We start from the raw sequence: 22,660 nt of genomic DNA, 5'->3' as shown, positions 1-22,660 counted from the left end.
TAGATTTAAATTTTTTTGTTCTATTAGTTAAGTATCTCAGGTGTGCTGAATTAGTAGAGTATGAGTTTATTTTTATCTTTTCTAAGTTAATCATAATCTTATGGTGTAGCAATTCTGTATACTTCTTATTGATTTGTGTAAGTTCTTGAACTTGAGTAGCATTACCCTTTTGTATTTCCAGTTTCAATTTATCTGCTTTGTTTTGTAAGTCTAGCATATCTTTATTCCATAACTTCCTTTTATTTATGTACCAGGATAATATCTTCCCATATGTAACTGCTTTTAATGAATCCCAGACATATATTTCTGAAATATCTTCTGTGTAATTTATTTCTAGAAAGTTTTTGATTGTTTCTTCATAAAATTCTTTGAAATCTCTCAATTTTGTGATATAGGAAGGTATCCTAGTAATGGGATTTGAATAAAATGGTGTAAGCTCTATCTCAAAGACTATGGCATTATGATCAGATAAAGGACAATTTATGATTTTGACTTTGTCAATTTTGTTATTAGGTCATTGGCAACATATATTCTATCAATTCTAGAGTTAGTTTTATATCTATGAGAATAAAATGTGAAGATTAGTGAGTCTGGTTCTGCAAATTCATTTATATCTTTTAAATACAATGTATCTATAAATTTTGAGAGTGCTTTAGAGATGGGTTGTTTTCTTCTTTTGGATTTAGAATCTGTATCTTTTTCATTCATTATACAGTTGAAGTCTCCTGCCAATATCAGGCTACCCTTAGTTAAATGAATTATCTCTTCAAAATGCTGTTTAACTGTTTTTAATCCTAGTCCTGGGATCCAATATAGATTTACTAAGGTATAGATTCTCTTATTTAACTCTATTGAAACTAGACAAAACATACCTGATGTATCTTGATGAGTAGTAATTATTTTAGGTGTTATAGTTGAGTTGCAAGTAGTATAGCTACTCCTCTTTTTTTGTTTTGTATTGAGAGTTTATTAGTACTGTGTAATTATTAATATTTAAGTTGTTTATATCTCTATCTAATAAGTGTGTCTCTTGTAAAAAGACTATTTGTGGTTTATGTAAGTTTATGTACTTGAATAGGCTTCTCCTTTTATTACTATTATTTAGACCATTAACATTTATGGATAAACATTTCATTTCCTAGTTTTGAGTTTGTTTTATGTGTGAGTTTATGTAAATATTGTTTATTCTTAGTTCCATCTTGGATACAGTATTCAAAAAGTTTTTCTTGTATGATTTTTGCATGTTTCTGAGTGACACCAAAGTGATAGAATAAAAAAAACAAAGAACTTCCAAACTTGTAATTCTTAACCTTAAAAACCATTCCCTATTGCTATGAGGTAATATACCTCTTTGTTTGGTTAGTGAATCTAACCAAACAAACTTTCTACCCTCACAAATAATATTTGGATCAGTTTCTCTTATCCTCTTAGTTTTAAATAAAGATAATTGAATAATATATTAAGATAATCTAATCAGCTAAAATATATACATATATTCTTTACTCATCTTATTGTAATTCAATAATACTTACTTCTAAGCAGGTTTCAAAAAGGTACAAATATTTAGATTAAGGTAGTATCATTTCAAAATAATTTAGGGTATTAATAAACATCATGTTAAAATCTATAACTGTATATTTCATACATCTGTTGAAAACTATTTACTGACATTACTGTATAATACAGTACCATTGTTGTGCAATTGTTTTAGACTACTCAAGTCCGAAACCAGTGTTTAAATTAATATTTGCAAAGTCATATTGGAATAAAAACATGAATAGTTCTGAAACCACATCATATTTCATGTTTAATATAAACTGAAATGCGATACAATGTATAAGTATATTAATATTTCTTTAGTAGACATTAAATATGTTCCTCTGATTGCATTTTTCAGCTTTTCAATGACAATTCCCATGGCTGGAGACAACAAGATCACAATTTAGACAGCTCCCTTATCCAAGAGACCACTCATAATGTTGTTACCTGATTGAGTGTCTTGTTGCCAACACTTCCATCAACCCTCAGAGGGACCCTGCACAATGAAAACTGACACAGTACAGAGGTAAAACTGCAGCGCACTTGACCACACCCTCAAAGCAAACATCTATGTATATCACACATCAACTCCCACAGCTTAGACTGACACCCAACCAGTGCGTCTATCTGCTGACAACAAGTGCTGGAGATACAATCCTGACCTACTCAACACCAGTAATTCAATCCTATGACTGAACAAAAGTATACTGGAGAACACATCAAAACAATGGAAGCTGCCAAGATTCAAACCACCATGTCTGAAAATATTACAGGCCAAAATTCCCAACCCATTTTGCAGCAAAGAGACAAAAAGTATTCAAACCATGGGGTAACACCTTTACCACGTCAAAAAGGTGTCCAAGAAGCTTGTTTTTCCTCCAACATCGGAGGACAGCCACGATGATCCATGCACTGCAAGAGTACCATTTTATCCTGGCAATTGCTTCACGACTGTATATAGAAACATTTAATCCAAATCATTAACTGGCACCACAACAATATTTCTCAGAAAAGTTGTTTTACAGCCAATGACCAGACAGAATGTATCATTGAGAGGATACATTTATCAAATGTCAAGTGCCCCAGCCATAATACAAGTGTCTCCTCAAATCAATCCCCAACGAATCTACTGCCCACCAAACTTGCAGACCAATACTGGCATCCTTTCATGCAGTCACATTGAAACACAAAAATACAGGTCCGCTGATCAGGAACAACCAGGCTCTCAACTGCCAGACAACACACCCGTCTGCAGAAAGGTCCAAGAATCATAGTTGCATTGTCAAGCATCCTTGTCCACACTAACAGTAACATGATATACCCGCATACACTAGTATTGCGTCATTCTTGATAATGTAAAAAGCCAGGCAATATTATAAGAAGGGTGAAGCCACAGCCAGGCAACATAACAAAAAGAGCACAGCCGCAGTCACCATTCAGATGAGCAAACGGGAACAGCGTGAGCCATCTAAGGATGGATAGCCTGTTGAGTACCTGCCACAATGCATGCCCATAATGCATGGCAACCCAGTAACAAATTAGGGTGTGGGCTAAGCCTCTCCCCCTTCCACTCAAATCAGATCCAACACAATATGTGTGTAGAACACAGATGCTTCGACAAAGCCCAAAGCCACATGGGATATAAACATTGTATAATTGACACACCGGGTCAAATCCACTGCTGTTATGTTACTCATTATAGTTGCCTATACAATCATTGCTTCCACTTTCTCCATCTAGTATACCATACCACCATCTAAATGTTTGATTTGCCAAATGCACATCCAACCTTCTTGTTGCATCCCACCTGCCCACCCGAGGGCATACCTTGGCAGCAGGACATCAGTAGTATTCTACAGGAGCACCAGCGTGGGAAATGGCAACCCTCCCCAAAACAAACCTGTCAGTTGCTTGACATTTACTAGTTTCTTTAGAGAATTTGTAAAACAGCAGTGATTTTATTTGCTGATGATTAATTTCTGCTTTTAAACTCTGCTGTATAAAACATAGTAAGGGATAGCTAAAATGTCTGGAAATCTAAACTGATAGAAAGACAAGCAGATATATGTCCTTATCTATCAAGGTGCTAGAAGACATCAGTAGCCATAAACTGAAAGTGCTTCAAAAATAAATATCTGTGTATATTTATATGAACCTTTATATTATTTATGTTTCCTTAGAAGGAATTTAGGTTTCTGTATCTTTAAATGTGAACCTAGCTTATTTTCTGACTAGACGTCAATTAGAAAGAGTCAGGGGATGGCGTACACAAGTAAATGTGACAAGCAATAAGTAACTCAAGTTTCTAGTGATGTTTGTGGCTGTTAAATTGTCTCGAGAACCAAGCGGGAAAAGGTATGTGTTTTTCTTTTTTCTTTTCCCTCCTCTTATTTGGTGACAAACTCATGTAGTGGCACGCAAGCACTCTAGTTTACGGAGTAGTGTTCACAACTGTCAAACTTTGCATTTTAAACATGCTATGCCTTATTTCTCTACAAAAAAAAGACAACAGGATATCTAAGCTAGTCACAAGCATCTTTCAACTCCGGATGTCTGGAGCCACAACACACCTGACTTATAGCCTCAAAATATCACTTAAAACATATTTTTCACTGGACTATATCAGTATGTGCATATGGGTCAAAGGCAGAACATCTTTTAAGATTATTTAAAGTAGTCTTATGATACATCCTAACTGAAATACTTCATTTCAAAAGCAACACATTTCTGCCCAGCATTGGCGTTTATCCAAACAGGGACACTTTTAACTTATAAAAGTAATACTATCAGGGATGTAACTAATAATAAGTTATATAGCAGCCATTACTATACCTATTAAGCAATATAACCATATACTGATTAAAGTATTATAAGTTAATGAAGATTTAATAAAAAGAAGAGAAAATAAAAACAACAAAACACAAAGAGAGAAAATAAATAAATAAATAAATAAACTATTTGGGAACATTATTATGCATTGATTACTCTGATTAAGAATATGAAAATAATAGATGGATAATAATGAAAAATAGAGTAATGTTTAAATTATGCTTAGTATATTGATGTGATTTGAGATAAATGTATTTACATTTATGCTAATTTTGACATTTAAAATATAATTGAAAACAGTACCTGTTTTGGTGTAACTTGAAGACAGTAAGAACTTTTCTTTTGTTGTTAGTATTATTATTTAGATTTTTACAGAATATAACATATGTAAGATTATTTGTCCTTTAGTTTTTTTCTTTTGCTCAACAGTTTTCCAATTATTTACTTCAGCATTTCTCTTGATTGTACTTATTGTCCAGTCCATAGATTCTTCATGTGTTAGGATGTTGTTGTTGGTAAGGTATTTTATTGCTGAATCTACTGTTTCAAAGATTTTTATTCCATTTGGTAGAAAAACTTTCAGTCTTGCTGGAAATAAAAGATGGACTTTCAGTTGCTTTTTCTTCAAGGTTTTTTATTGGTAGAAATTCTTTTCTTTTGAAACCACCTTTGTAGAATAATCATTGTCAAATCTTATTAATGAATCATTGTATTTGATGGGAGAATTTGCCCAAGCATTTCTTAATATAAGATCTTTATCTTGTGTAGAAAAAGTCTCACAATTATAGATCTCGGCTTGTTCTTACCGGAGAAGAAGCATTTCCAGAAGCTGCTAGTGATCTATGCCCGTTCTATACCATATGAAAGAGCTTCAGGTATTTTTGTTACATCTGGTATCCAGGTGGTAAGAAAGTTTATCATATTGTCCCCTTCAGATTTTTCTGGTAGACCATATATTCTAATATTATTTCTTCTTGTTCGGTTTTCCATATCATCAAGTTTTCTAGTAAATATGTATTCTGTTGAAGTAAGAATTCAGTTTGTTGTTCTTCTACTTGAACTCTAGTGTCAATGTCACTTAATGACTGTTCAATAAGTGATATCTGTCCTTTCTGCTGTGTAAACATTTCTTGAAGCTGTTCCAGTTGTTGTGAGCACTTTTCTTTAAAAGTATCTATTTTATTGTCCATCTTGTCGATTTTTATTGTAAGTTCCTGTATATTTGTAATGAGAGACTGCAGGTCTTTTTTGAGAGAAGAGTCTTGTGCTGTATTCCTTAGATGACTCATGCTGTAAAGCTGATATTGGTGCTGATTTTCCAGTAATTAATTTGATAGGAATTATTCAAGTTCTGACAATAGAATTTTTCTTATAGATGCTCAAGAGTTATTAGAAATAAGTTAGTAATAAAAATTTCTTCAAATTAAATATTATTTTGTAAAATTCCTGTCAGGAATTGTATTGAGGTAAGAGAGCTGAAATGAAGTGCAGCTATCAGTTCAGCATCCTAGCCACGCCCCACAGTAACCACTTCTGATTTGCAGACAGCCCTACCATGGTGCTGCAAAACAAAGGAGCGCAGCACTGCAGTGGACTGTCTCCATGGCCATACTACATCCTTCCAGGGAGAGGCATATGCTAAATACCATGTGCTCTTCTCTGGAACTGCCTGCAGTAAACCATTTACATAGTTGAGCAGTTCTGAAAATCATTCAACTGCGTAGGATAACACATCTGCTTCTGGCTGATTCTATTAATGAACACAGCCATGAGCTCATGCTCATCCATCACAGTACAGGTAAGTACCAGGGAGTTTAGTGGACATGTAGTATTGTATGTGTGTGTGTGTGTGTGTGTGTGTGTGTGTGTGTGTGTGTGTGTGTGTGTGTGTGTGTGTGTGTGTGTGTGTTTGTGTGTGTGTGAGTGAGTCTGGACGGGGTGCAGTGTGTGTGTGTGTGTGTGTGTGTGTGTGTGTGTGTGTGTGTGTGTGTGTGTGTGTGTGTGTGTGTGTGTGTGTGTCTGTTTCTGTGTGCATAAATGTGTCAATGTGGGTTGGGTGGGTATACGGGCTGTCATACCACAACATGTACACAGTCTAAAGAGCAGACCTTGTAACACTGAGAGAGACTGCTATTCACCAAGGAAAACTCTAAAGAAGTGGGTTGGGGGCACTAGACACAGGGAGACTCCTTTGTCTTAACAGCACTTAAAGAAGATATGGGTCAAGGGTAACAACATACACCAGTGTTAACTCTTCACTACCATGCCTTAACAGCACTTAAAGAAGATGTGGGAGAAGAGGAATACAAAACCTGTTTAATGCCTCCATTGGGTAGGAACACTAGCCCACAGTTATGACATTAAACAATCACTAGCCCCCAGTTATTACATTAAACAATGTGCCTTACAGGTACTTGCTAGATAACTGGGAGTGCCTTCATAGCATGCTGTAAAGGCACTTACAATTACAAAAAAGCAAACAAAAAAAAAACAGGGAAACACTAGAAAGATTCTAAACAGCATGTCTTAAAGGCACTGAAAATGTTTCATAACCTGCACCCTCTGATAGAGGACATTACCCTTCTGCACCACTACTAGACAACAGGGACACTGTAATTAACTAGCTAAGTCTTTAAAATAAAAACATAATGTAACATGAAAAAGGAACATTTTCAGACCCTACACAGTTTTTTTTTCTGACTACACAGAGAACAGAACTAACCTATTTTGATAACTAATCTGGTAGTGTAAGAAGGTTTTTTTTTTTTAACAATAAGATGCATGATGCATAGGCCAAAAATGTTAGCTACCACAGAAAAGTGCTGATATGCACTTTATTTTTTTTATTTATTTATTTTATTTTACATTTGGTTACCCAGAAAGTCAGACTGGAGACAAGTCCTTTTTCAGAGGAGGCCTGGGGAGAAAAGCTCCACATTTAACATGTATAATAGCGTCCATTTACACAGTTACAGAAATATAACTTTATACAGCTTACATCAAATAAAACTAGGGCGACAACAGAAAAAACATTATATCAAATAAAGCTAACATCTTTATACATCTTACATCAAATAAAACTAGGATGTCAACAGAAAAAAAAACATAACATTAAATGAAGCCAGGATGCCTGAAGTTAGGTTGTTAAGAGTAGATGGAGTTAGACTAGCCTGGAGAGTCACAGTTACAGATCCAGTTAGTTTGAAGGTATGTTTTTAGAGCTTTCCTAAACTGGGCTAGAGAGACTGTGGCTGAAATATTAGTGGGCAGAGTGTTCTATTTTTGGCTATATAATTTGAATACAGAGAGGCTCCTGTGGAGTTGTTGGGTTTAGTGACTTGAAGGAGAGGTTTATTGTTGGGGCATAGGACTGTAGTACTGGATTAAGGATGTATTATATTTTGTAATGCAGCTGGGTATTGTCAGGGTAGTAGAGAATCCTATGTGTTATTATAAGCTGGTTATAAAGGAGAAGATGGGGAAGTTCAAGCCAGTTGAGTTTTTTAAGGGGTGATGAGTGGTGTGTTTGATGTGGACTATTACTGGCAAACCTTGCAATTTTGTTGTAGTAGGCCGCAAGTTTAGATAAGTCTTATTTTCTAAGATTGGAGAGAATAGGGGAGGCATAAAGAAGTGTAGACATGAGATGTGTTTGTGCTATTTTAGCTGTGGTGGTGTTTGTGAGGAAGTGTTTATTTCTATATAGTGCCACATTTTTATGAACTTTCTTTATGGTGAGTGAAATGTGAATGTCAAATTTCATATAACAGTTAATTTCAACTCCTAGGAGTTTGGTGTAAGTAAATGGAGAGATAGTTGTCTTGTTGTTAGAGGTGATAGAAAAAGTGGGTATGGAAGTGGGGTGGTTAGTAGGGTAGAACATGAAAAGTTTGTTTTTGTTAGGGTTTAGTATTAGCTCTGATTTAGTAAGCCATTCTTCTACAGAAAGGAAAGAGGCCTGTGTTTGGAGGTTGAGTTATTGGAGGGAGAGGTGCAGATTAGTGCAGACTCATCAGCATATTGGATGACTGAGGCATGTAGAGTAGAAGTGTGGAAGTTATTAGTGAATATGGAGAAAAGTAAAGGGCCTATGATAGAGCCCTGAGGAACACACAGTGTGACTGGCAATAGAAGAGAAAGTTCCTGTCTCCACTGTACTGCTTGTTGCCTACTGGACAAGTAGCTTTGAAACCATGTGATGGTGAGTTTACTAAGATTAAGTTCCTCTTGTGGTAGTTAACAGCAATTCAAAGACATGTAAATTAGCTGATAATGAGGTTTCTTCTCATTGTGGATAATGTGTGTCCGAATGGCAGATCTACGCATCTTAGAAACAGGGCCTTTTTACCACAGTGCTTACAGAGGGTGCTGGGGTTCTTTATGTGTCTCTGAGAAATTCCTAGTAGTTACTGTAATTGCTTAGCTAGTTACAACTAATAACTTAAAGCCACAATATTATTCAGCAGATATTACACTTCAACCGGTAAATGCAGCAAAGGCTAGACATACTTCATTTAAACACACTTTGTTTCTGTTCTGCTACTTAATATCTACCTGCAAATACAATGAAACTATAAAACTGGAAGAGCATGCTCTTCAATAAAACTAGTGTAACCATTTGTTAAATTTAACGTTAAAATAATAAAAATTTTCAAGCAAAAAGATGATTTACCAAATCAAGATATACTTTGCCACCTAGTGGAATAAATGCAGACGATGCACTTTTGTAATGTATAATTATTGTATATTCTACAAAAGAAAGTACTATTTTATTTTATTTTTTCTGTTAAACAGATGGATAAACTTTCCATGGTCCACACAGAAGCAGTCTAGCTGTTACATGGAAATAGATACATACATTACTGGAGCAAATGCTGAGATACCCATGAAAAACAACATCAGTACAAATGGTATGTTCTTGTGCCTATTTGCATTAATACAGATAATGGGAATAAGAAATATTTAAGAGCTTACAGAAAGCAATATACTGACATTATACACACACGATACATAAACTGGAGACAACATCATCCGCATTTATGGCTGCCAAGAGATCTTTCAATTATAATATTAACATGGCAGAAGAACATAGAGACAATTGGCTGGACCACGTTATATGTTAAATTACAGCTTCTCAGATGTTCAGTTTAATAGGAGCTCTTCATCAGGAGTTAACATGTTACTGATACTATAAGAAAGAAGGATAACTGTACATATCTTCTTTCCCACTGGTTAAAGGACACACTTCAAAAATGCCAGTATAATTAAATAATCTCAGTGTGCAGTTTAAATACTCAGAGCTGTGACACACACATGACTAAGAGACAGGTACAGTGCTTTTTGTGTGTGTGTGTGTGTGTGTGTGTGTGTGTGTGTGTGTGTGTGTGTGTGTGTGTGTGTGCGCGCGCGCGCATGCGCCTGCGCACGTTCCAGTGTTTTCTGTCAGTGGACAAGCATGGTAATTTCTCTTAGTTCCTAAAATTAGTTAACACTGAAAACAGCAGAGGGCCAAGGACTGACCCAAGGGTTACTACACTTGATAGAATTTTGTAGTTTGACTTACGGTAGCCCACTTTCACCAAGATTTTAAGCAACTCTTGAAGCAGCAACAGGTTAAGAAGAAACTTGGTAGCTGTAACTGCTATGAGAGAAGGGAGTAGTTCTTAGGTTTATAGTCCATAAATAGTTACTATGCATGAAGTCCAAAAGACCATTAAGGAGCCTAGCCCAAATTTCCAATTGTCCCAAAGCACTGTCTGGTTAAGTGGAAAGATTCAGACTCTATAGCCCTGGGACAGGAAGCAGCTTATTACAAAGTCAGAGTTTTAGTCCTCCATGTTAATTTCTAGACAACAGTATATTTTAGAAACAAAGAGCTTAAAATCAAGCCAGATGTACATAAACATTAAACTTTCTGCAAAATATCCCAAAGAACATCTTAATCAAAGGATAGAGAGGTCACAGGCAAAATATTCATTAAAAAAACTGCAAGAAAGGCCCAGCCAAGCTAGACCCTTCACTACGTAGCACCTTAAACCTCATGTAGAGGAGGCCCATGGGATATTTGTAAATGACCCCCTAAGGACATATCAGCATTTCAGCTACATGGCTTCTGAACACCCATGACCTTTTAATTATTACGTTTTATGTCTTTACGGGTACATTCAGGCAAATAAAATAAAATTAACAATGGCAGATGTCTTCTTTCTTAATGTCTGTGAATATAGCTCTTGAAGGAAGGCCTTGGTCAGCGTTTCCAATAATCACGTCAGTGTGTGTCAAAAACAGCCACAGTGTTGCATTCAGGCCCGAATCCATCTTGCTCATTGAGAGTTCAGATATATTTACTACTGAAATACAGAAGATGGTCATAGAATACTTTGGTTTTGTGATTCTGGAAGCATTTTAGGTTGTGATTTTTTTTTTTTTTAACAAATACTCTACAGAAGAAGAAAGATGCAAATAAGGTAGGGTGGGTGAACAAATTATGTTTCGTGGAAAGAGCTTTTAAAAAGGATTATGAGAGCTTTTGAACGATTATAGTTGGAGCAAATTATGAAGAAGCGGTAACTATTTTGAGTCTGGAATATTGCTGCTTCAGATCAGGTATTTGATTTATTTGTTACTACCATATTTGTGATGGCCTAGCAGAACATGTCTGTAACTTATAATAGAAGATTTTATATATGTAACCTATATTCTACGTTCATCCTTTGATTACATACAGCTTACATGTAACTGTTTGGGCTTCCTGTTGATAAAATGCATGCTTTAAAAAGTCAAATAAAAGTCCTGCTATATTAGTTCAAGTAATTACATTTCTTCCAACTTTAAGCTACATTCATGTAAAGGTGCAAAGAAACAGATTACATTTTAAAGATTTTTTTGAGAATAAAAAGTAGTATAAAAACAGACTTTTGCTGGAGAAAGTAATTTTTCCTTTAATGTTCCTGTAACACTCAAGGTTCAGTGAAAATGTGACTAAATGATTAAATAACATATAAACAAATAAAAATGTTAAACAAAGGGACTATTTTCAAAACAAGGTTACTCCACAGACTATATCAAACAAGCACCTAAACAAAAAAATCCAGATGATATATTCCAAGGCATATTAGCAATATTTAATGCTGGGGATATGGCCTGTGCATTTTTTACCAAACTGTGCTTCTGTTCGACCACTCAGGTTCCTCAAGTTCTAAATGCAGTCCTTGTGGATAAACAGAACAGAGCACATAGCTTCAGCATTCACTATTGCTTATTTTGGGTGCATATCACATGTTCAAAACAACAAAGCAACGAATTCATAACTGCGAAAACTGAAAACAGCGAAGCCGCGGAACATCGAATTCTTTCCCAGGGAAAGAATTTGGTGAGCCGTTTCTGCGGCTTCGCTATTTCCTCCACTGTGGTGCGATCTTGGAGTTGGTATATTTAAGTAGGGGGTGTGGGGGGTGAAGCCCCCCACAATAGACATTGTTTGTAGTGTTTGTGTGTTTCATGTTTTTTGCTGGAACAGCGATTTTTTTCCCAGGGGAAAAAAATCACTGTTCTCAGCTTTCAGAGTTTTCAGTTTTGGCAGTTATAAGTTCAATGTTGCGTTATTCGATGTTTTGGTGTTTCGAGCATGTGATATAAACCCCTTATTTTAATATCGTTTTAAAGCAGACAGATTTATATCACAGCTCATCCCATTCATTTAGAATAAACTTCAAAAAAGTATAATTATGCATAAGTCAATTTTGTGTCTTTTGGCTTTTCCCGGTTAGGGGTCGCCACAGTGGAACTCCGGTCCGCTAATGATTGGCAGTTAATTTTTATGTGCCGAGTTGCCAGCCCTGATGCACAACCTTCAACGAAGGTACGCCCATTCACGCAGAAGATGCTCTAGCTGAGAATCGAACCGGACAGCGTCTTACAGTGAGGCGACAATGCTAATTATGCATAAGTCAATAAACTGACTTAATATGCCTTTAGGGAACTGGATACATAAATTCAAAGCTCAGCCTACTATAAATGTATCAAATGCCTCTCAACTGCTCCACCTCCACAATTGTCAGAGCACTATTGTGAGTTCAAGCTAAAAAAAAAAAAGTCTTGTCTACTTTCTCTACCTGGGGCTCTCTTTCCCAGTGTTCACTCTCTCACTGGCTCCACTGCAGTGTGAATTACAGACTGGATCAACACTGTGCATTATCAGCCAAGTGAGCTAATCTGCTATACATCCATTCATCCACAACCACTTTTTCACATTTTGGGGTGCCACATCAACAGTGACAATCACCTAGAGGGAGTGTTTACACTGGCAGGTAGCTAGCCCTGCTTCCATACCATACACTCTGACATCCATGACCAATTTAATATGTTCAATCCACCTACTCCATAGGTTCATAGGTAATTATTAGCTAATGCCCCTAAAGGGCCTTTATAAGCCTAGCCATTCTTCCCAAGTATATTTGATAGCTTTTGATACCTCTCATTTTATTAGTATAACTTGAGTTTTGGTGATCAAGCATTTATAAACTTCCTTTTTTCTAAAATGGAAATAGGCAGTTGACTGGGGCAAATTTACATGTTCCCATCCACTGATCCAAGTTGCACTTGAATAAGGGCAGGGAGGTGTTCTGCTTCACATGGATGGGAAGCCTGTTCCAGAGAAGGGCTGGTCTTTGAGACACATACTAGTCTCACCAACACATCTTATTCATGTTGCAGATGAGGTTTAGGGCCCTAGACAGGGAGTTGTTAATGTCATTTATTTTGCAGATGTGTAACAGGTCCATAAAGGCTGGATCAAAGGATGCTTAGAAGGCAATGTAGGACTTGCTGTCTACACCATGTATTATTTTTGTGAGGAACCACTATGGATGCTTCAGTTGTTGCATATACCTGGTCAGATGCATACAGAAGGGGATTCTGTACTCAATAATTTGTCAAATATGGGCAAAGTACAAAGGAACAATGACATATTTGGATCTAGATACCATAACCTGGCACAACATAGAATTATTCCTTATTATAGTAGATGCATGATGGTCAAAGGCCAAGACACTGTTTATATGTGTTCACAAATCCCTGACCATGGGGTCAACTCTTTGGGGTGTATTATCAATGTAGTAATTTCCAGGGGTGGTTGTATTTCCAAAAGACGCTATTATGCATTTTTGGTACTAAGTTTTAGACTCTGACTCAAGCACCAGTTATTACTCTCTGCCAGGCCTTCTTGAAGGATGTCGGTGTCTTTTGGAGATTCTACGACTGCATCTAGTTTGCAATTATCTCCAAACTTGTTCAGACAGACACCTTTAATCTCTATCTACCAGTTTATTATTATTGAAAATAAGCACGTTAAGTATAATTTTGCAGATTCTCTCCCCTTAAACTACTCACTAGGCTATAAGACCTTTGATAAAATTACATAATATTGAGTGCACTGACACTGCTTGTATTGATTTTAGTATTAAATTAGTGATTTTTTTTTATTAAAATTATTTTACTGGTTCCTGCAGGGTAGTTGTTTTGTATTGAACTTTAAATACCCAGTAGCTAGTCCACCCAAGCATTATCCTAAATCTGAACTCCAAGCAGTTATAGTTACCCCTGTCCCCAGAATCATTCCTGTTGGTATCCTGGACCAGCACTTCCCCATAACTTCTAGCCATCCTGACTGAGATGAGTATCTTGAGATAGTGTAAGAATTGTCTCATACTGTCTGATGATCATCTACAAAGAGCATAACCATCAGAGATGTACTTGCACATTATCATTGGAGGCAAAAATCTCACACACAGTAAGCTCAGGCAACAAAATCATCAGCAGTACACCACACATCATACCTCTCCAAGGCCATCACAATACACATAATCCATCATATGCTGAAGTTCTAAAGATTAACTTTCCGAAATCTCACAAACCTCCAAAAGAAAACACAGGTACAAACTACACTCAGCAAGTTAAGCCTACCTCCTCACATAGCACAAGGAGTCCCAAAGTCACAGATGCTGAGTCCATACGTCAGGCATCTACCCACCCAAGCCCTCTTGTTACAGGTGACTGCATTGTAAGACATACAGAGGTGCCTCTTATCAGGCTATGGAAGAAAAGAATGATGGGTAGTTGCTTGACTGGTGCCAGGATCCATCAGATCACACAGGTACTCAAGTACCAGTATGACTCTGTCATAGTTCAAGTTGATGTTAATGACTTGAGGTGTACCTACCTAAATTATATGAATTGAGACATGATGCAGCTGTCAGACTATGTGTCCGAGGCAGGTATGAGCCTAGCATTGAGCAGCATTCTACCTTCTCCAAGGATGATGCCACGACATGAGCAAAAAATAACTGACTTCAATAATCGACTTAGTTTTTGATGTCATTCAAAGGGGTTCCAATATTTGTCAGCTTGGGAGGATATGATAGACAGACCATGCTGCTTCGCCAGGGATGGCCTGCATTTGTTCCCTCTAGTCTTTCAATTATTAGCAAACACATTATCCACTCACATAGTGCCTTTCTTAGGCAATACCAATCTGATAAACCTACCAACATAATGAAACAAGCAAAGGAAATTATGATGATATTACTGATCAATGCTAGGAGCCTAAACAAAAACTCCATTCCCTACAAGCCCTTCTCACTCTAGAGGACAATGATGTATGTGTAGTGACTGAGACATGGTTTAAAACAGTGAAGAGCACTCTGGCTGCTTAGGGCTCTAATGCCTTTCACACCTTTAGACCAGCTACCACGCAGGAGGGCAAACGGTGGAGGTGTTTCGATCTACATCCAGAACACTCACATCAAAGCTTGTAAAACTTCTTTATGTCCAGATAATTGACAGAAAGGTCCCATACCATACAGTAGCTAGCGACAGAACTCCCTCTATGACACAAGAAAGCCACAATGCCTATCTACAGGAACTAGAAACCCAATACCATTTTTCTAGGTGATCTAAACTATACAGCTTTAGAGTGGTAAACCTACAACACCACTAGTGGAAAAGCATAGAGATTCCTGGACTTTGTCAATACAAATGCCCTGGAACAATTAGTCAGAGTGCCCACTAGGGGGAATAACATCTTGGATTTTGTCCTTACTAATATGGGAGCATCTTGCATATCTTCATCACTTAATAGGTTTGACCATAAAGCATTCTTTTTCAAAATAAAACTGAAACCAGTAATCCCTTCCACCCAAGTTACATCTAGAAATTTCTTTAAGGCAAACTATCTACTCCTAACTGATGCATTAGCAAGCTTCAAATTCCCACCAAACCCAGTTAACTCCACTGAATATGCAGAAATGTACACCACCACACTACACCAGCATGTAAACAGCTGCTTAGATGCAGCTATATCCTATAAGAAAAAGTGCAGGGCAAACCCATAAACAAACTCACACGGTGGAATCATAATATCAACAAGCTTTATACTAAAAGGAAAACAATTTTGACCAAAAGTAAGAAAGGGAATCCCCAGAATGTTAGAGGCTTTGTCATTGAAATAAGCAAACAACTCAGGAGCTTAATAAAATCCACCAAAGCCAAATCTGAGACTAAAATAGCTATCCAAGCCAAAGACAATTACACAGTATGTTTTATTTACGTTTGTAATCAAAAAGCACAATACAGCAATGCTCTGAGCTGACTGTGAACAATTTTATCTACACTGAAGCTGAAAATATAGCAAACCTACTGTTCAATAAATTTAGCTCTAACTCTGCCCCTCTTTCCCCTGCATCTGTCCTTCAAGATATACCTAAAACTGGCTTGCATCCAGCTATCATACAAGACCAAGTCCTAAAAGTGCTACCAAAAGCTAAAAAGATTGCATCAGTGGTTCCTGAAAATATCCCTGGATGCATCTTAAATAGCATGAAGCATGATTTAGCCACACCTCTAACAACACTGTTCAGTTTCAGCCTCCACACAAGTTTTGCACTAACGCAATGGAGAACAGCTACAGTCATTCACCTGTATCCACACACCTAGGCAGTTACAGACCCATTAGTTTGACCAGAATCACATGGAAAGCCATGGAAAGACTTATCATCGAACTAATCAAGCAGGACATAGGGAACGTCCAAACACTGGATCTGTCTCAGTCTGGATTCAAGGGCAGGTCATGCTTACTCAGCCTGGTGGATTTTTTTGAAAAGGTCATCAAAGCAATGGGTAAAGGCAAAATGGTACAAACCACATACCTCGACCTGGCAAAAGCTTCTGACACAATTTCCCACTCAGGCATAGTAGAAAAGATAAATAAACTGGGAATAAACCCGATGACACCTGCTAGATTGCCAACTGGCTCACAGGACAGATGTAAGAAATCAAAGTAGGGGAACTTACCTCCAGAAAGGGACTAATCACCAGTGGGGTCCCCCAGGGTTCTGTGCTGGGACCTCCCCTATCTGGCGTCTACTTTTCTGAAGTAAAAGCCAATACCAATGTGCTGTGGCTGACTAAGGTTGCAGATAACTGCAAACTACGAGCAGTCACTGAATTCCCAAATGACTTAGTCATCCAGCTGGAAAGTCAGTTCCAAATTAATAACTGGTGTTGAAATCATGGACTAAAACTAAATGCCAAAAAATGCATTACCTCAGGGAAATACCACATTGTTAATATGTCCCTAAGAGTTGACCCAGTTGTTTGGAACTGAGCTAACTTTTGACCAACATATGTCCGTTGTTGTAAAAAAGCCCTTCTATACTGCACAGCTTATAAACAAAGGGGTTGTGTCTAGATCTAGGGGTGTCATTGCCCTCCTTTACTCAGACCACATTACGCCAATCATTGGATATAATACCCCATTAACATGTATCTGTCCAGACAAATGCAACAACTGTAATGCAAACAGAGATACCTTCCTAAAAGAATACCAGGCCTAAACAATATATCCTACAAGTACAAACTGGAAGCCTTGTCACTATACTTGGCAACCTACAGACTGCTAAGAGGTGGCCTGAGTCCGGCATACAAGGCATCTTCTAACCCAGTAAAGATGGAATTACTGCACGTCAGCAAGTCAGTTGGCATCAGAAATACCTGATCTAGGGATCTAAATCTCTTATGCAGCTTCAGCAGAATTGTTTGGAGGGACAGGTGTATCTCCCAGAGGATACTGTTGCTGTGGAAATGACTCCGAATTCACATAAAACAAAGTTTATCCCTGTCCATATGCATGCACAACTTGGATCTATGGATGGGAAACATAAAGTGTACCCCAAGACTGCTCACTATACTACTAATGGACAGAGGCAGCTTCTAAATGCTTTACCTCATGCATGGTTCCCTCAGATTATCAATGGTATGATCCCAGTTATTCTCATTAGGGGACATTTATAATTATTAACCACGAGATGGGATGGGAAAGACTAATCTCTAACCCAATGGGACAGGTTAATTTGAGCACAAAAAGGGAAACTGGCTAGCCTTAAAATGGCCCGCAAGGGCTGCTAGCCTACTGCTTACCTGTGAACCTATAAGAAGCTGAGAGGTACAATCTTCCAACAAATTAAACACCTTGCAGTTCAGCATAAAATGATGGCAACCATCCGCTAATGGTGACTTGCTACTACTCTTGCAGATTGGGAATCCACCACAATCCACCATTCACTTTAACATTTGTAGTTTTTTTTTTCTCATTGTCATCTCAATAATTCATAGGGCAGCAACAAACAGAAAGTTGGGGCTGTTTAGATACCACACCTGTAGACTTTTTTTTATTTTAAATAAAAAAATACTTCTTTACTTAGTGATTTTTTTTTTTCTGACATTGTCAAACCTTACTTTTGCACCACTGCATTTGGTGCAAAAGCTGCCAAACAGCATCTCTGCCCATTACAGAGTATTTTTTTCTAATATAACAAGATAAACAATGCTGCGGTGGTGGTGCTGTGGTAGCGTTGTCGCCTCACAGTAAGACGTTGTCCTGTTCGATTCTCAGCTAAAGCGTCTTCTGTGTGGAGACATACGTGAATGGGCGTACCTTCGTTGAAGGTTGTGCGTCAGGCCTGGCAAGTCGGTATGTAAAAATCTACTACCAATCATTAGCGGACTGGAGTTCCGCTGTGGCGACCCCTAACCGGGAAAAGCCGAAAGATACATTTCCACAAGATAAACACATTTTAAAAAAATACAGTTTCCACACACTGATGTCACTGAGGAAAAACAATGGACATCAGTGTAGGAAAAATCTGTACTGCATCCATAGACTTTAGTGGGCAAACCATCACACATGCATGAAGGTGCCCCATTAACGTCCATGGATGCAACACACCTTAACCCAACGTAACATCATGATAGGAAATACTAAATTTATTTGAGCAATGGTTTGCTCAACACAAAAGCTAACTAAAGCAAGTTAGCACTGCTGAACATACAAAAGTTTTAAAAATAAAATTATTTTATTACAGTTAGTAGATGGCTGGCCATAGGCCTCCCTGGAGATATGGGCCTTGGATGGTTGCCCAAATCACCCCTATTACAATCTGCCACTAGATGCAAGAAAATCAAGGAAAGCACCCTACAAAGAGATAATGATGGTGTTTTAGAATAACTATATTTAAAGACAAAGAAAAAATGCAAATTTCTCTGAAAATGTTATGTAGTAAACTGCAGCTGATTTCCTATATCTTATTAAATGGCTTAATATCAAAAAGTTAATTCTGAACACTTCCAAAACTAAAAGTAATGCTGCATGGTACCTTCCCTAAATGGCAGAATAACTCTCAATCTCTTCTTGTCCGTGACCCTGCTGACAACCCCAGTGATCAACATCTCCTTCAAATACATTGGTATGTGGCTTGATCCCGCATTGAACTTTCAAATTCACCCACAACAAACAGAGAAGAAAATAAATTCCCTTCTATTCTGGTCCTATAAAATGTCTCCCCTTTCTCTCTAGACCAAATATGCAATGGAAAAGGCATTCTACTAGAACAGTTTGCACTGCTTGCAGCAATATCCAAGAAAAAGTTCCTCACCATCCAAACTATAAGCAGCTCTATATGCTGTTCCATTACCCTAGCCCACAAGGCATCAATGTGTCACACATAATAAAGCCAATTGGCTACCTATCCAACAACCAATCTGCTTTTTGGATCCCAACTCTTCAAGCTCCTCAACCAACACTCCTACCCTTCCCTTGCCTTCAACTTATTCAGACCCCCCCCCCCCAGTTACAATCTATGAAGTCTTAACCAGTCCAGTTCACATCTTCAATGTCCCATAATCAGACGTCATTGCACTAACCATGCCTTCTCCATCCTTGGCCCCAAACTGTGGGAATCTCACCCTTAATCTCGCAGTCTTAAAAGACTTCACCTCATACCCCTCATTCATCTTTCAGCTTAAAGATTATCTTGAATCTGAGTCAATTTGCAAACTCCTTCCCTTCGGACACATCCATTAATCCCTCACCTTCCTCTTTAGTAGTCAGGCACCTTTATCTTCCTCACATTATTTTCCCACACTAACAGGTCACATCTCTTCCACAGTGTATATGGTGTATATAATTAATGTCTGTGTGCCCTTAACTTGCTTTGGCTATCTTTTACACTGTGATCTACCCCTTCGCTATTTGACTCTCTACTTCTTCTTCCCTCTTTCCTCTAACCATTTCTTCATATTGTACCTTATATTGTGTACTTTTTATTATTACTAACTGCTGTCTTCACACAACATTTTGTTTGTAATCATAACACTTTTTGAATTTATCTATTGTCATTCATATTTGTCCAAGCTGAGAGTGAAATAGGTCCATTTGGAACAGTGCTCCATCCCACTTACCAAAAAGGAGTGGGTCACACACATTACTTTATGATCCTCACTTTCCAAAGTAGTAACAGCCACTGTGGTCTCAGACAGACAGACAATTACTAAATAATCTTTCATAGATCGTTGCTACCTGGCACTAAGTGCTGTTTATACTGTTTGAGGCAACTTCAACACAGACCTATGAGCAACACAATCACAGAAATGATGAGAACCATAAACCCATAAATGTCTTACAAGAACAAAAGCAATCAAGCATAACAAAATACAGGGAGAATCTGAGTAAATCATCTCAGGCAGAGAGCTCTCTTTCTGCTTTAATCTCTTCCTCTCTCTCTCTCTCTTTCTCTCACTCTCCCATACTGGGATGGAGTTCCAGCAGTACAGCCTGGCAAGAAAGTACCATTAAGAAATAACAAACATGCATTACTGAAATAAACTGCTAATAACATTACCTCTACAGGTGAATGGCAATTAGGGCATCGTTTGGTATTTTCTTTAACCCATTTTTCATTCTCTTTCTTGTCTGCACGTCTGTTTCTTGAAACCCTTTTGGGTACTTGCACATTGGACTTTGCATTTTCAGTGACAGCAGCAGTCTCAGCAGCAGGTTTGCCATCATTTACTGAATTTTCTAGTTCTTCTACAACAAATAGTGTCATTATTAGCATGGATACATAATTTATGTTTCAAAACACAGGCACTTTTTTAAAGTTTATCAATTCAACTTAATTTGGTGAACAATCACCGAAATGACCTGGCCTGTCCACACTTCTCACTGCCTGTACAGTCAGAATGAAAAATAATTTGTCTTGATTGTGAGAAGTACATGTGTTATTACAAAGGGAGTATGGTCCATATGAAATACTGATTATACTTTGTAAACTGCTATTTAAAAATATAAGAAAATGTACTTTAAAGAAATCATCACTGCAGCACTACTACTCTTTCATTGGTGAGTGTTTGCTGGTGATCTCTAGTAGCACTACAGTAATAAGAAGTGATTCGGGGGCATGCAACAGTCACATCAAGCAAAAGCTCATTAGAGACTCATTTGCATGTTGCTGTATCGAACACTTAACTCAGCTAGAACAACTACATTAAGTGCTGTCCCAACACTCTGTTATCAAATTTACAGTGACTCATCAGGTGACCTAGTGGGGTTTTGGAGAATGTTTAAGGTGCATAGCAGTACATCACTGTGTACCTTCTATATGAATGGTCAGCTAAGTGCGCAGTAGGCAGTGCAGTACTTGTGTAAGTACATGAAGCACTGCAACACTCTGATATACAATTTACAGTAACATACTAGGTGACCTAGTAGGCTCTGGAGTATGCAAAAGGTGCACAGCTGTGCAGCACTGTGTACCCTATATATGAATGGACAGGTAAGTGCTCAGTAGGCATTGCAGTACTTGTGTAAGTACATGAAGCACTACAACACATACAATTTACAGTGACAGTCTAGTGCAGATATAGATTTGCTGTATCCAGGACTGTTTGTAAACTTCTGAGTGGTACCAGAAGGTCTGCTCTTCAATATTTCCCTTAGACCTGCTAGTTCTCTCCTCTCCTGCACTTTTACTAGCTTATTAGTCTATCACTTTACCAGACATCTTGTAGCAATTATTGTAACACAGAAAAGTGCTACCAGCACTAAACGTTCAACAAGGAAACAACTCCAGTACTTATTATTAATGCCCACTCCTCCAGGCATGTCTAAAGATCAGTTCCCTGTGCTTTCTCCTATTAATCTGGTGAACTTGGGCATCCTGAGGCAATGTAGTAACTGCCTTATGTACACTGACAACCCTCTCGTCTTACCTTCCAACACTCAGACTTGCGAGAGATGCACTTATATATCCAAATTGGAGGGCACACACTCTCCAGCCAAGACTGGAATAGGTGGGCAAGAGGAGAAGGTCAACACTGGCACCACACCACATGGAACACATACCCCTCCAGAATACACACCAGCGCTGCCTTCACATAAAAACACAAACCACACACCCACCTTCCTGGAAGCTCTCAATAAAAATCTACCCAAACAGCAGAGACCTCCAAGGCAGAAATGCACTCGACCACCACAACACAACACTAATCATGAGATACATAACTCTCCTAAACAGTGTGCCACTCAATAAAAGCCCCCAAGGCAAAAAAGCATGCCCAACACACTAGTCATAGGTGACTCGATAGTGAGGCACACTGATGTCCCACTCACTAGGTTGAATAAGGAGAAAGTAACAGTCAGTTGCCTGTCACGTGCCAGGATCCGCCACATAACGCACACACTCAGGTCCCTCAACAACAGGTACAAATATGACTCTGTTACTGTACATGTGGGTGTGAATGACCTGAGACGTACCTCCCTGGACTACATGAAAAGAGACATGGAGGAGCTCTTGGATTATGTAGCCCAGGCAAGTATGACCCTAGCCCTGGGCAGCCTCCTACCATCACCCAGAATGATACCACGATACAAGCATAAAATGATTGATTTCAACAATTGGCC

At 38.0% G+C, this 22,660-nt stretch overlaps 1 protein-coding gene across 4 annotated transcripts in view; it reads right to left on the bottom strand.

Moving 5' to 3' along the window:
- The window catches only part of LOC122799895 (E3 ubiquitin-protein ligase RNF14-like), a 513,500-nt gene that overhangs the window by 77,101 nt on the left and 413,739 nt on the right, over positions 1 to 22,660 (bottom strand). For all 4 annotated transcript variants that reach the window (XM_044069272.1, XM_044069274.1, XM_044069273.1 and 1 more), the window contains exon 6: positions 20,601 to 20,788. In XM_044069272.1, coding sequence (XP_043925207.1) covers positions 20,601 to 20,788 — 188 coding nt within the window. The remainder of the gene's footprint in view (positions 1 to 20,600; positions 20,789 to 22,660) is intronic.

Source organism: Protopterus annectens, chromosome 4.part0 (assembly GCF_019279795.1).
Source record: "Protopterus annectens isolate FY-2018-M chromosome 4.part0, PAN1.0, whole genome shotgun sequence".
NCBI classification, from domain to species: Eukaryota; Metazoa; Chordata; order Ceratodontiformes; family Protopteridae; genus Protopterus; species Protopterus annectens.
The sequence above is the reverse complement of the archived record's forward strand: the minus strand, read 5'-3'. Positions and strand labels throughout refer to the sequence as shown.